Genomic DNA, 15,000 nt, shown 5'->3' on the forward strand with positions numbered 1-15,000 from the left:
GCAGGTGACCTCACCTACCTGCGCCCCACCCTCACCTGTTCCACCTCACAGACGTCATCTAACTGTCTTCAACAGTAATGATTTCACTGTTGAAAAAATCCAGCTAGTGGTATATTTCTTGAGCTGATATTACGGGAAGGTACTGGTACTGGTACTGGTACTGGTACTGGCACTGGTACTGGCACTAGTTACATTACCTTTGGTACTGGTTATATTACCACTTGTACTGATTATATTAACACTGGTACTGGTTATATTACCACTGGTACTGGTTATATTACCACTTGTACTGGTTATGTTACCACTGGTACTGGTTATATTACCACTGGGACTGGTTACCTTACCACTGAAACTAGTCATCTTACGACTGGAATTAGTCAACATACCACTGGAATTGGCTACCATACCACTAGAACTGGTCACCATACCAATGGAATTGGTTACCATACCACTGGAATTGGTCACCATACCACTGGAATTGGTCACCATACCACTGGAATTGGTCACCATACCACTGGAATTGGTCACCATACCGCTGGAATTGATCACCATACCACTGGAATTGGTCACCATACCACTGGAATTGATCACCATACCACTGGAATTGATCACCATACCACTGGAATTGGTCACCATACCACTGGAATTGGTCACCATACCACTGGAATTGGTCACCATACCACTGGAATTGGTCACCATACCACTGGAATTGGTCACCATACCACTGGAATTGGTCACCATACCACTGGAATTGGTCACCATACCACTGGAATTGGTCACCATACCACTGGAATTGGTCACCATACCACTGGAATTGGTCACCATACCGCTGGAATTGGTCACCATACCACTGGAATTGGTCACCATACCACTGGAATTGGTCACCATACCACTGGAATTGGTCACCATACCACTGGAATTGGTCACCATACCACTGGAATTGGTTACCATACCACTGGAATTGGTCACCATACCACTGGAATTGGTCACCATACCGCTGGAATTGGTCACCATACCACTGGAATTGGTCACCATACCGCTGGAATTGATCACCATACCACTGGAATTGGTCACCATACCACTGGAATTGATCACCATACCACTGGAATTGGTCACCATACTACTGGAATTGGTCACCATACCACTGGAATTGGTCACCATACCACTGGAATTGGTCACCATACCACTGGAATTGGTCACCATACCACTGGAATTGGTCACCATACCACTGGAATTGGTCACCATACCACTGGAATTGGTCACCATACCACTGGAATTGGTCACCATACCACTGGAATTGGTCACCATACCACTGGAATTGGTTACCATACCACTGGAATTGGTCACCATACCACTGGAATTGGTCACCATACCACTGGAATTGGTTACCATACCACTGGAATTGGTCACCATACCACTGGAATTGGTCACCATACCACTGGAATTGGTCACCATACCACTGGAATTGGTCACCATACCACTGGAATTGGTCACCATACCACTGGAATTGGTCACCATACCACTGGAATTGGTCACCATACCACTGGAATTGGTCACCATACCACTGGAATTGGTCACCATACCACTGGAATTGGTCACCATACCACTGGAATTGGTCACCATACCACTGGAATTGGTCACCATACCACTGGAATTGGTCACCATACCACTGGAATTGATCACCATACCACTGGAATTGGTCACCATACCACTGGAATTGGTCACCATACCACTGGAATTGGTCACCATACCACTGGAATTGGTCACCATACCACTGGAATTGGTCACCATACCACTGGAATTGATCACCATACCACTGGAATTGGTCACCATACCACTGGAATTGGTCACCATACCACTGGAATTGGTCACCATACCACTGGAATTGGTCACCATACCACTGGAATTGGTCACCATACCACTGGAATTGATCACCATACCACTGGAATTGGTCACCATACCACTGGAATTGGTCACCATACCACTGGAATTGGTCACCATACCACTGGAATTGATCACCATACCACTGGAATTGGTCACCATACCACTGGAATTGGTCACCATACCACTGGAATTGGTCACCATACCACTGGAATTGGTCACCATACCACTGGAATTGGTCACCATACCACTGGAATTGATCACCATACCACTGGAATTGGTCACCATACCACTGGAATTGGTCACCATACCACTGGAAATTGTTATATGTGGTATATTGCCAAGAAGGGAAGTTGGAAAAGAATGGCTGTCCAGAACAATTGGTAAATATTATTGGCTGGACAAACACTGCAAGGATAATGCAGTACCATTCATTGACAACTGGGACAACATCTACGGCAGTAATATGTATAACGGGGATGGGGGGTTCACTTATCTAGGACTGGTGTGGGTGCTCTAGCTAGTTCAGTAATGACATGTATAGCAGGGACGGAGGGTTCACTTATCTAGGACTGGTGTGGGTGCTCTAGCTAGTTCAGTAATGATATGTATAGCAGGGATGGGGGTTCACTTATCTAGGACTGGTGTGGGTGCTCTAGCTAGTTCAGTAATGATATGTATAGCAGGGATGGGGGTTCACTTATCTAGGACTGGTGTGGGTGCTCTAGCTAGTTCAGTAATGACATGTATAGCAGGGATGGGGATTCACTTATCTAGGACTGGTGTGGGTGTTTTAGTTAGTTCAGTTGAAGGAGTTACTAGGGCTTTAACCTAGGCTTAGGAAAGGATAAAATGGAATACATAAATACTGATTTAGGCTCTAATGTCACGGAATAATAGTCGTATAACAACAATGGATAAAGATGATACAAGAAACTGTTGAGAAGCTAAATTTTTTTATACTAACAGTGGAAGCGCCAGGAACAAAATTAATGAAATACATTTTGTCGCACGTGATGGGAACTTTGATATCATTGCAATAACTGAAACAAAGTATAATTTAGAGTTTAGTTATGAGTACCACATTCAAGGGTTTATGCTCTGTGTATACAGACAACAGGAAGGGGGACGGGGTACCATTATATTGTCTGAAATAACCTCAACTGTTGCATCAAAACATACATATTAAAATCGATGGGTTAGATTTTTTTTTAGAAATACGTGAAACAATAGGAAAATTAATAATAATAGTCTAAAATTATGTTATTAATATTTCGACGAATTAAGCAGCTTGAAGCATTTGCTGTCATCTCATTTTTTGATAAAATTGTAAAGTGACTCGGCTGCTAACACTAAATGTCTCATGAAATCGTGATGACACGACTGCAGGCAAACCATGGTATGGATGGGGTTAGAACTCATGGCAAGAGTGTGGTAAAACTCCAGGCCACTGGAGAAGCCACTGGACCAGTTGGCTACAATAAGATTCATCCATCTAGGTATATTTATACTCCATAGGAAGGCTAGCAGGAGCCACACGGGCCTGGAGTCTTACGACTTACTTGCCGTGAGTTCGATCCCAACTCATACTGTGGTTAGACGCTGAATCTGTTCAGATAGAAGTTCTAGGACAAGAATAATTATTATAGGTGACATAACCCGTCCTCCCTAACTTAGATAGCAACAAAGAGAGATATTTTCGGAATGAAATTGTTAAGGGCTCCTAGACACGATGGTGGAGAGTTGAAAATGCTGCAAAATACCCAAAGTGTAGCTGTTAGGTATCTTTATTGATGAAAATTTTCAGCTATACAGTAGACTCTTCAGTCAAATACAGAGGCAGCAGATGTAGTAGTGAAATGTAGATGCAATCAGTCCATCAACTAGGCTGAGGGACAGATTACCTCAAATAATTTTTCTTCGAGATTAATGGACTGATTATATCTTCTTTTCACTGCTACACCTTTTGCCTCTGTATATGACTGAAGAAGCCTTCTGTGAGGGCGAAATGTTCCAATAATAATGTGGCAGCTCGTAGCGCCAGTAACACCTGTACTACCGTACCGCATCAGACTTCTATTTTTAATCGTTTTTTATCTTATTTTAACAAAAAAATAATAATTCGCTTAAAAATACATTGAAAACAACATACAATATATTTTTCCTGTAATATATTTGTCAGTTGTAAATTATTTTAGCGTTAAGTTGATGAAGTCATACGTCTGGCAGTGAGCGTCCGGGGGGACTGCAGCTCTGCAGCTCCAATGGACGAGCCGCCACTGGTCTAAATGTCATAATAATGGGGGATTTTAGCTCTAGCCAAATAGACTGGACTTCTCTGACTAGAAACGTAGAGTCCGGTGACTTATTAGACGTAGTTCCGGACTTTTTAAAGCAATTTGTGGCAGAATTACCAGAGATAATACTCTGTTATTACTGATTCTGACCAATAACAAAACTCTAGTGAATAATCTGGGGATCACTGATGTGCTGACGTCCCCGATTTTCATTCTGCCGATTATGATGGACTTAGGGAACATCTGTCTAGTGTCGACCAGGGTAATCTAGCTAATAATTATATTGAAGGTGATAAAATAACGATGAAAACCGTAAATATAACTATTATTAATAAAAAATCCGACAGTGTATATATTCCCCTGAGAGAAATTAGGTCAGATAAGGACGAACCCAAATGGGTTTACAGGAGGTTGACGCATTAAACTAGGTGAAGTAGAGTTTGTTAAATTAGACACATGTGCAACTCTTGGGTATCTTTATTTAGGAAACGTTTCGCCACACAGTGGCTTCATCAGTCCATACAAAGGAGAATGGTGAAGAACAGGAGGAGAATGAGGTAATCAGTCCCTCAGCCTTGAGCCGATGTGGTCAGTCCATCAATCTTGAATAGAATACAGGATATGAGCAGAGAAGTAGTTTGTACCGTAGGCAGGAGAGGTGCAGCAGTCGTAGGTGGTGTCACGACCTACTTCCACATTGGACAAATGTAACACCACCTACGAATGCTGCATCTCTCCTGTCTACGGTACAAACTACTTCTCTGCTCATATCCTGTATTCTATTCAAGATTGATGGACTGACCACATCGACTCAAGGTTGAGGGACTGATTACCTCATTCTCCTCCTGTTCTTCACCATTCTCCTTTGTATGGACTGATGAAGCCACTGTGTGGCGAAACGTTTCCTCAATAAAGATACCCAAGAGTTGCACATGTGTCTAATTTATCAACGTGTCGGTTCCCCAAACCATTCATCTACATTCCGAAGCAGAGTTGATCATACAGACTGTGAAAGACTTGGGAGTCATGGTAAGCGGAAATCTAAAGCCAAGACAACAGTGCCTAAGTGTGCGCAATAAGACTAGCAGATTACTCGGATTTATATCAAGAAGTGTAAGTAACAGAAATCCAGAATTTATTTTACAGCTCTGTACATGACTTAGAAAGACAGGTGAGCAAACACCAGGAGATATTTATTGGGATGAGAACACGTAGACAATGTGATCACGTGACTCCTGTGTTGTTGGGTAGGTGATGCTGTGCCAGGTTGACTAGATAATGTGATCACGTGAGTCCTGTGTTGTTGGGTAGGTGCTGTTGTGCCAGGTTGACTATCACATATGTTAGTGTTGTTGAAATGTTGTAGTTTCCAGTGTTATGATCTATGTTGTCGGTGATGGTGATTAGTGAAGCTTCCAGACATTGTCGACGTTTGAGATCATGTTCAGTCAGGATGAACTGTGTCTCATTCCAGTTCTTTAAATGTTCCTGTGGAGGACAGGAACCCTATTGGGACACTCCACGTGAAGTCCCTGTGGAGGACACAGGCGTATCTTAACGTGAAGTCCCTGTGGAGGACACATTCATACCTTAACGTGAAGTCCCTGTGGAGGACACAGCAATACCTTAACGTGAAGTCCCTGTGGAGGACACAGCCATACCTTAACGTGGAGTGCCTGTGGAGGACACAGCCATACCTTAACGTGAAGTCCCTGTGGAGGATATAGGAGTACCTTAACGTGAAGTCCCTGTGGAGGACACAGCCATACCTTAACGTGAAGTCCTTGTGGAGGACACAGCCATACCTTAACGTGGAGTGCCTGTGGAGGACACAGCTATACATTAACGTGGAGTACCTGTGGAGGACACAGACGTTCATTAAAGTGGAGTACCTGTGGAGGATATAGATGTACCTTAACGTGGAGTCCCTGTGGAGGACACAGCCATTCATTAAGTCCTTTCTATTTCTGGCATTTCTACATTGATTCAGGCAAGAAATCTTTCAGAACACAGTTCCCAAACAACCACAACTACCAGTCTAACTCAACTACGAGTCATATTCCACCTCTCTCTCTCTCTCTCTCTCTCTCTCTCTCTCTCTCTCTCTCTCCAACTCTGTCTCTCGTCAACCTCGTCACAACTCTCTTAAAGTTGATAAATCTGCAAGTTAAATGCATTCTTGGTAAATCTTAAAGACCAGAGGTCACTACCTGGTCCTGTCATCAATATAATCTGTCAACAGTTATATTTTGACAGCATCAGCTGACTTCTTTTTGTATCGAGGAGACTCCATTAGCAGACGACCACACCCACAGTGGCCATTGATGCCGGCCGGAAGTCGAAATTTTGAGATCAACACGGGTTAGGCGATGTTCAGTTGTTCTAGACATCAATTTCAATAACAAGGGATGTTCTTTTCTTTATAAATATCAACTGATATTGTTATACAAAGAGGGAGGTGTGTTATAGAAGGGAACTGTAATATAGGAGTGACGTGTTATATAGAAGGAGGGACGTGTAACATAGAAGGAGAGAGGTGTTATATAGGAGAGAGGTGTTATATAGAAGGAGAGAGGTGTTATATTGAAGGAGAGAGGTGTTATATAGGAGAGAGGTGTTATATAGAAGGAGAGAAGTGTTATATAGAAGGAGAGAGGTGTTATATTGAAGGAGAGAGGTGTTATATAGGAGAGAGGTGTTATATAGAAGGAGAGAAGTGTTATATAGAAGGAGAGAGGTGTTATATTGAAGGAGAGAGGTGTTATATAGGAGAGAGGTGTTACATAGAAGGAGAGAGGTGTTATATAGAAGGAGAGAGGTGTTATATAGAAGGAGAGAGGTGTTATATTGAAGGAGAGAGGTGTTATATAGGAGAGAGGTGTTATATAGAAGGAGAGAGGTGTTATATTGAAGGAGAGAGGTGTTATATAGGAGAGAGGTGTTATATAGAAGGAGAGAAGTGTTATATAGAAGGAGAGAGGTGTTATATTGAAGGAGAGAGGTGTTATATAGGAGAGAGGTGTTACATAGAAGGAGAGAGGTGTTATATAGAAGGAGAGAGGTGTTATATAGAAGGAGAGAGGTGTTATATTGAAGGAGAGAGGTGTTATATAGGAGAGAGGTGTTATATAGAAGGAGAGAGGTGTTATATTGAAGGAGAGAGGTGTTATATAGGAGAGAGGTGTTACATAGAAGGAGAGAGGTGTTATATAGAAGGAGAGAGGTGTTATATAGAAGGAAGGAGGTGTAATAAGGCCACGAGACTCCATCATTGTACTAGAGGGCCAAGTGTGGGCCAGCAGCCAAAATTCCATCACCACTGCCTCCTCCATCACTACAAGCAGTGCTACTAATAACACTGCCTCTGTTCCGCTCCCGTCGTAACGCTTTGCGACGCCCGACGCGTCGGAGAGACGTATGGCTGGCGTCGTACGTCACCTGACACACGATAGGTGCCGCCTCAGGTGCTATGCTAATGTGCAGACACCTGGGTGCTGTGTGTGATGTGTCGTGTGTCAGGTGTTTATGTGTGGTTGGATGGGAGTCGGTGTTTTACGCGCTTGTTTTAAATGGTGTTTGTTGAGAGATTTAATGTGTGGGTGTTTTTTTGGGTGTGTGTGTGTATGTGTGTTTTTCGTGTTCGGTGTTTGTCTCTGTCATACGCGCGTGCAAGCGCGCGCAAACACACACACAGGTACATACACACACAGGCACACACACACATACACACAGGCACACACACACATACACACAGGCACACACACACATACACACAGGCACACACAGTACTCACCTAATTGTGGCTACAGGGGTCGATTCATAGCTCCTGGCCCCGCCTCTTCACTTGTCACTACTAGGTCCTCTCTCTCCCTGGTCCGAGAGTTTTACCATACCCCTTCATAAAGCTATGTATGGTTCCTGCTTCCACTACATCACTCTCCAGATTGTTCCACTTCCTGACAACTCTGTGGCTGAAGAAATACTTCCTAACATCCCTGTGACTTCCAACTGTGACCCCCTTGTTGCTGTGTCCCCTTGATGCTGTGTCCCCTTCTTGCTGTGTCCCCTTCTTGCTGTGTCCCCTTGTTGCTGTGTCCCCTTGTTGCTGTGTCCCCTTGTTGTTGTGTCCCCTTGTTGCTGTGTCCCCTTGTTGCTGTGTCCCCTTGTTGTTGTGTCCCCTTGTTGCTGTGTCCCCTTGTTGTTGTGTCCCCTTGTTGATGTGTCCCCTTGTTGCTGTGTCCCCTTGTTGCTGTGTCCCCTTGTTGCTGTGTCCCCTTGTTGTTGTGTCCCCTTGTTGATGTGTCCCCTTGTTGCTGTGTCCCCTTGTTGCTGTGTCCCCTTGTTGCTGTGTCCCCTTGTTGCTGTGTCCCCTTGTTGTTGTGTCCCCTTGTTGCTGTGTCCCCTTGTTGTTGTGTCCCCTTGTTGCTGTGTCCCCTTGTTGTTGTGTCCCCTTGTTGCTGTGTCCCCTTGTTGTTGTGTCCCCTTGTTGCTGTGTCCCCTTGTTGCTGTGTCCCCTTGTTGTTGTGTCCCCTTGTTGCTGTGTCCCCTTGTTGTTGTGTCCCCTTGTTGATGTGTCCCCTTGTTGCTGTGTCCCCTTGTTGCTGTGTCCCCTTGTTGCTGTGTCCCCTTGTTGCTGTGTCCCCTTGTTGTTGTGTCCCCTTGTTGTTGTGTCCCCTTGTTGCTGTGTCCCCTTGTTGCTGTGTCCCCTTGTTGTTGTGTCCCCTTGTTGCTGTGTCCCCTTGTTGCTGTGTCCCCTTGTTGCTGTGTCCCCTTGTTGTTGTGTCCCCTTGTTGCTGTGTCCCCTTGTTGCTGTGTCCCCTTGTTGTTGTGTCCCCTTGTTGTTGTGTCCCCTTGTTGCTGTGTCCCCTTGTTGCTGTGTCCCCTTGTTGCTGTGTCCCCTTGTTGCTGTGTCACATCTCTGGAACATCCTGTCTCTGTCCACCTTGTCAATTCCTCTCAGTATTTTACATATCGTTATCATGTCCCCCCTGACCCTCCTGTCCTCCAGTGTCGTCACATCGACTTCCCTAAGCCTCTCCTCCTGTGTACTCACCTAACAATGGTTGCAGGGGGTCGATTCATAGCTCCTGGTCCCATCACTGGTCGCTGCGAGGCCCACCCTCACCTTATCGTAACCCATCTTAAAGCAACGTAACGATCCTGCATCGACGTGTGTACCTATGTGTGCATGCATGTGCACATACGTGTGTATACATGTGTATATCTGTGAATGAGAGACCTTGAGAGAACGGCAGGTTTCTTGCCCGGGTTTCACTGCCTTTGTGCTGTTAGATTCTGGTATTCCCTGAGGTACAGTGATCTGTTATGTATCCCAAGGATATTACAGCAACTCACACGGCTCTTGATCCACGCTCCTGGAGCTCTCTTCTACACTACTTAAACAGTATAATAGAATTGTAAAAAAGAATAATATTAATAATAATAATAATAATAATAATAATAATAATAATAATAATAATAATAATAATAATAATAATAATAATAATAATAGTATATATACACTGAGAGGAGTATATCTCAGTGTATATACACTGACAGGTGTATATCTCAGTGTATATACACTGAGAGGAGTATATCTCAGTGTATATACACTGAGAGGTGTATATCTCAGTGTATATACACTGAGAGGTGTATATCTCAGTGTATATACACTGAGAGGTGTATATCTCAGTGTATACACACTGACAGGTGTATATCTCAGTGTATATACACTGAGAGGTGTATATCTCAGTGTATATACACTGAGAGGTGTATATCTCAGTGTATATACACTGAGAGGTGTATATCTCAGTGTATATACACTGAGAGGTGTATATCTCAGTGTATATACACTGAGAGGTGTATATCTCAGTGTATATACACTGAGAGGTGTATATCTCAGTGTATATACACTGAGAGGTGTTTATCTCAGTGTATATATACACTGAGAGGTGTATATCTCAGTGTATATACACTGAGAGGTGTATATCTCAGTGTATATACACCGAGAGGTGAATATCTCAGTGTATATACACTGAGAGGTGTATATCTCAGTGTATATATACACTGAGAGGTGTATATCTCAGTGTATATACACTGAGAGGTGTATATCTCAGTGTATATACACTGAGAGGTGTATATCTCAGTGTATATGCCCTGAGAGGTATATATCTCAGTGTATATACACTGAGAGGTGTATATCTCAGTGTATATGCCATGAGAGGTGTATATCTCAGTGTATATTCACTGAGAGGTGTATATCTCAGTGTATATACACTGAGAGGTGTATATCTCAGTGTATATACACTGAGAGGTGTATATCTCAGTGTATATACACTGAGAGGTGTATATCTCAGTGTATATACACTGAGAGGTGTATATCTCAGTGTATATACACTGAGAGGTGTATATCTCAGTGTATATACACTGAGAGGTGTATATCTCAGTGTATATACACTGAGAGGTGTATATCTCAGTGTATATACACTGAGAGGTGTATATCTCAGTGTATATACACTGGTAGTTTACATTAACCAGTATTTTAGGTATTAAAGTATTCTTGACTGGTGGTGACCAGGTGACCTGCAGCCTTAATGACCCTGGTGTAGTAGATAGACTTTAAACCCCATTAACCAACCAACCAGTCTTAATGACCCTGGTGTAGTAGATAGACTTTAAACCCCATTAACCAACCAACCAGTCTTAATGACCCTGGTGTAGTAGATAGACTTTAAACCCCATTAACCAACCAACCAGTCTTAATGACCCTGGTGTAGTAGATAGACTTTAAACCCCATTAACCAACCAACCAGCCTTAATGACCCTGGTGTAGTAGATAGACTTTAAACCCCATTAACCAACCAACCAGTCTTAATGACCCTGGTGTAGTAGATAGACTTTAAACCCCATTAACCAACCAACCAGTCTTAATGACCCAGGTGTAGTAGATAGACTTTAAACCCCATTAACCAACCAACCAGTCTTAATGACCCTGGTGTAGTAGATAGACTTTAAACCCCATTAACCAACCAACCAGTCTTAATGACCCTGGTGTAGTAGATAGACTTTAAACCCCATTAACCAACCAACCAGTCTTAATGACCCTGGTGTAGTAGATAGACTTTAAACCCCATTAACCAACCAACCAGTCTTAATGACCCAGGTGTAGTAGATAGACTTTAAACCCCATTAACCAACCAACCAGTCTTAATGACCCTGGTGTAGTAGATAGACTTTAAACCCCATTAACCAACCAACCAGTCTTAATGACCCAGGTGTAGTAGATAGACTTTAAACCCCATTAACCAACCAACCAGTCTTAATGACCCTGGTGTAGTAGATAGACTTTAAACCCCATTAACCAACCAACCAGTCTTAATGACCCAGGTGTAGTAGATAGACTTTAAACCCCATTAACCAACCAACCAGTCTTAATGACCCTGGTGTAGTAGATAGACTTTAAACCCCATTAACCAACCAAAAATCGTCATCTTCGCACTACCATCCACAGGATGGATATGAGGTACACAATAAACTAGCCACTACCATCCACAGGATGGATATGAGGTACACAATAAACTAGCCACCACCATCCACAGGATGGATATGAGGTACACAATAAACTAGCCACTACCATCCACAGGATGGATATGAGGTACACAATAAACTAGCCACTACCATCCACAGGATGGATATGAGGTACACAATAAACTAGCCACTACCATCCACAGGATGGATATGAGGTACACAATAAACTAGCCACTACCATCCACAGGATGGATATGAGGTACACAATAAACTAGCCACTACCATCCACAGGATGGATATGAGGTACACAATAAACTAGCCACTACCATCCACAGGATGGATATGAGGTACACAATAAACTAGCCACTACCATCCACAGGATGGATATGAGGTACACAATAAACTAGCCACTACCATCCACAGGATGGATATGAGGTACACAATAAACTAGCCACTACCATCCACAGGATGGATATGAGGTACACAATAAACTAGCCAGCTAAGTGGTAAAACCAAATCAATATTTACATTATTGCTAGCTGAGTTAGTTGCTGTCAGGAAGTGGAGTTGTTGCAGAACATACCCTGCCTCCATCCCTCCCTCCACCGTGGAGGACACCTCCCAACTCCAGGTGTGCTGGGATATATAAAGCAGGTGTGCTGACCAGGTATCACTACTGTCCAGGTCTCACAGCTGACACAGTATGAAGGTCCTGGTAAGTTGAACTTTGAGATTACTGTGATTACTCTGATTACTGTGATTACTGTGATTACTGTGATTACTGTGACTACTGTGACTACTGTGATTATACCACAGTGTAACTTCAGGTATATACGCTATATGGTGTGTATATATCTTCATATTTACTGAGAAATATACATTTCCCAGTGTGTATAGCTGTAATACCCATCATTTGTGTTTATAGACCACTGAGATATATATATATATATATATATATATATATATATATATATATATATATATATATATATATATATATATATCTTGGTATATCTTACTGACAGATGCCCAGATATACCAATCTCTGTATATATACATTTATATATACATTTCGCTAGACTAGCACCATCTTCAGATCCCTCAACCATCTGAGTACTAAGACATAATTGGTTGTTCCAGCTGGTTCTTGCCCTGGGCATGCTTGCCCTGGCTGCTGCCCTGCCCACTGACATCATTGACATCGACGAGGACCATCTGGAACACGAGCAGGACGGTATACCCGGCCGGGCAGTGGCGGGAGAGTACTCCTGGGTCGCTCCTAATGGCGAGGAGTACAAGATTGAGTACATTGCTGACCATCTTGGCTACAGAGTACTAGATGACAATGTTCTGCCCAAGGCACCTACTGTGGACGAGGAAGCTGATGAATAGTACCTAACGAGGTACCTACTGTGGACGAGGATGCTGATGAATAGTACCTAACGAGGTACCTACTGTGGACGAGGATGCTGATGAATAGTACCTAACGAAGACCTGTACCTGAGGACGGGCACCAGGAGCTGCAGCACAACATCCTGTAGCAACTGAACAACATCACAGATCGAGTTCAACTTCCCAGGCTAAAAATCCCTTTAAATATAAATAAAACTGATTATATTATTACTATTATTACTGTTATTATTATTACTATTATTATTATTAAGACAACACCGCTTCCCACTAAGGTACGGTACTTCCCTCCTTCAGAGTGCAGACACTATATTTCTCTCCTCCAGGACTCAAGTCCAGTCCGCCAGTTTCCCTGAGTCTCTTCCTGACACTCCAACAGCACCTCAAGTCCTAAAAGCTATTTGTCTCCATTCACTCCTGACACACTCACCCACGATGGAAGTCCAAGCCCCTGGTGCACAAAACCTCGGTGACACCCCCCTGGAGGTGGGAGGTACAGTATTGCACAGGTCTACAGGATCCTAGACTTCAGGTCTACAGGATCCTAGACGTCAGGTCTACAGGATCCTAGACTTCAGGTCTACAGGATCCTAGACTTCAGGTCTACAGGATCCTAGACTTCAGGTCTACAGGATCCTAGACTTCAGGTCTACATGATCCTAGACTTCAGGTCTACAGGATCCTAGACTTCAGGTCTACAGGATCCTAGACTTCAGGTCTACAGGATCCTAGACTTCAGGTCTACAGGGTCCTAGACTTCAGGTCTACAGGATCCTAGACTTCAGGTCTACAGGGTCCTAGACTTCAGGTCTACAGGATCCTAGACTTCAGGTCTACAGGATCCTAGACTTCAGGTCTACAGGATCCTAGACTTCAGGTCTACAGGGTCCTAGACTTCAAGTCTACAGGATCCTAGACTTCAGGTCTACAGGATCCTAGACTTCAGGTCTACAGGATCCTAGACTTCAGGTCTACAGGGTCCTAGACTTCAGGTCTACAGGATCCTAGACTTCAGGTCTACAGGGTCCTAGACTTCAGGTCTACAGGATCCTAGACTTCAGGTCTACAGGATCCTAGACTTCAGGTCTACAGGATCCTAGACTTCAGGACTACAGGATCCTAGACTTCAGGTCTACAGGGTCCTAGACTTCAGGTCTACAGAATCCTAGACTTCAGGTCTACAGGATCCTAGACTTCAGGTCTACAGGATCCTAGACTTCAGGTCTACAGGGTCCTAGACTTCAGGTCTACAGGATCCTAGACTTCAGGTCTACAGGATCCTAGACTTCAGGTCTACAGGATCCTAGACTTCAGATCTACAGGATCCTAGACTTCAGGTCTACAGGGTCCTAGACTTCAGGTCTACAGGATCCTAGACTTCAGGTCTACAGGATCCTAGACTTCAGATCTACAGGATCCTAGACTTCAGGTCTACAGGATCCTAGACTTCAGATCTACAGGATCCTAGACTTCAGGTCTACAGGGTCCTAGACTTCAGGTCTACAGGATCCTAGACTTCAGGTCTACAGGATCCTAGACTTCAGAACCACAGGATCCTAGACTTCAGGACTACAGGATCCTAGACTTCAAGACTAGAGGATCCTACACTTCAGGTCTACAGGATCCTAGACTTCAAGACTACAGGATCCTAGACTTCAAGACTACAGGATCCTAGACTTCAGGACTACAGGATCCTAGACTTCAAGACTACAGGATCCTACACTTCAGGTCTACAGGATCCTAGACTTCAGGACTACAGGATCCTAGACTTCAAGACTACAGGATCCTAGACTTCAGGACTACAGGATCCTAGACTTCAAGACTACAGGATCCTAGACTTCAGGACTACAGGATCCTAGACTTCAAGACTACAGGATCCTAGACT

The 15,000-nt window shown here is 43.6% G+C and overlaps 1 protein-coding gene across 1 annotated transcript; it reads left to right on the forward strand.

Annotated features, from left to right (window-relative positions):
• The first annotated feature begins 12,312 nt into the window (after window positions 1-12,312).
• LOC128701064 (cuticle protein CP575) lies at window positions 12,313-13,334 on the forward strand. The gene is made up of 2 exons (XM_053794611.2): window positions 12,313-12,420; window positions 12,846-13,334. The coding sequence occupies exons 1-2, from the start codon at window positions 12,409-12,411 to the stop codon at window positions 13,095-13,097; spliced, it is 264 nt and encodes an 87-aa protein (XP_053650586.1). The 5' UTR covers window positions 12,313-12,408; the 3' UTR covers window positions 13,098-13,334.
• Window positions 13,335-15,000: the final 1,666 nt, after the last annotated feature.

The sequence above is a fragment of the Cherax quadricarinatus genome, unplaced genomic scaffold, assembly GCF_038502225.1.
Source record: "Cherax quadricarinatus isolate ZL_2023a unplaced genomic scaffold, ASM3850222v1 Contig66, whole genome shotgun sequence".
Classification (NCBI taxonomy): Eukaryota; Metazoa; Arthropoda; class Malacostraca; order Decapoda; family Parastacidae; genus Cherax; species Cherax quadricarinatus.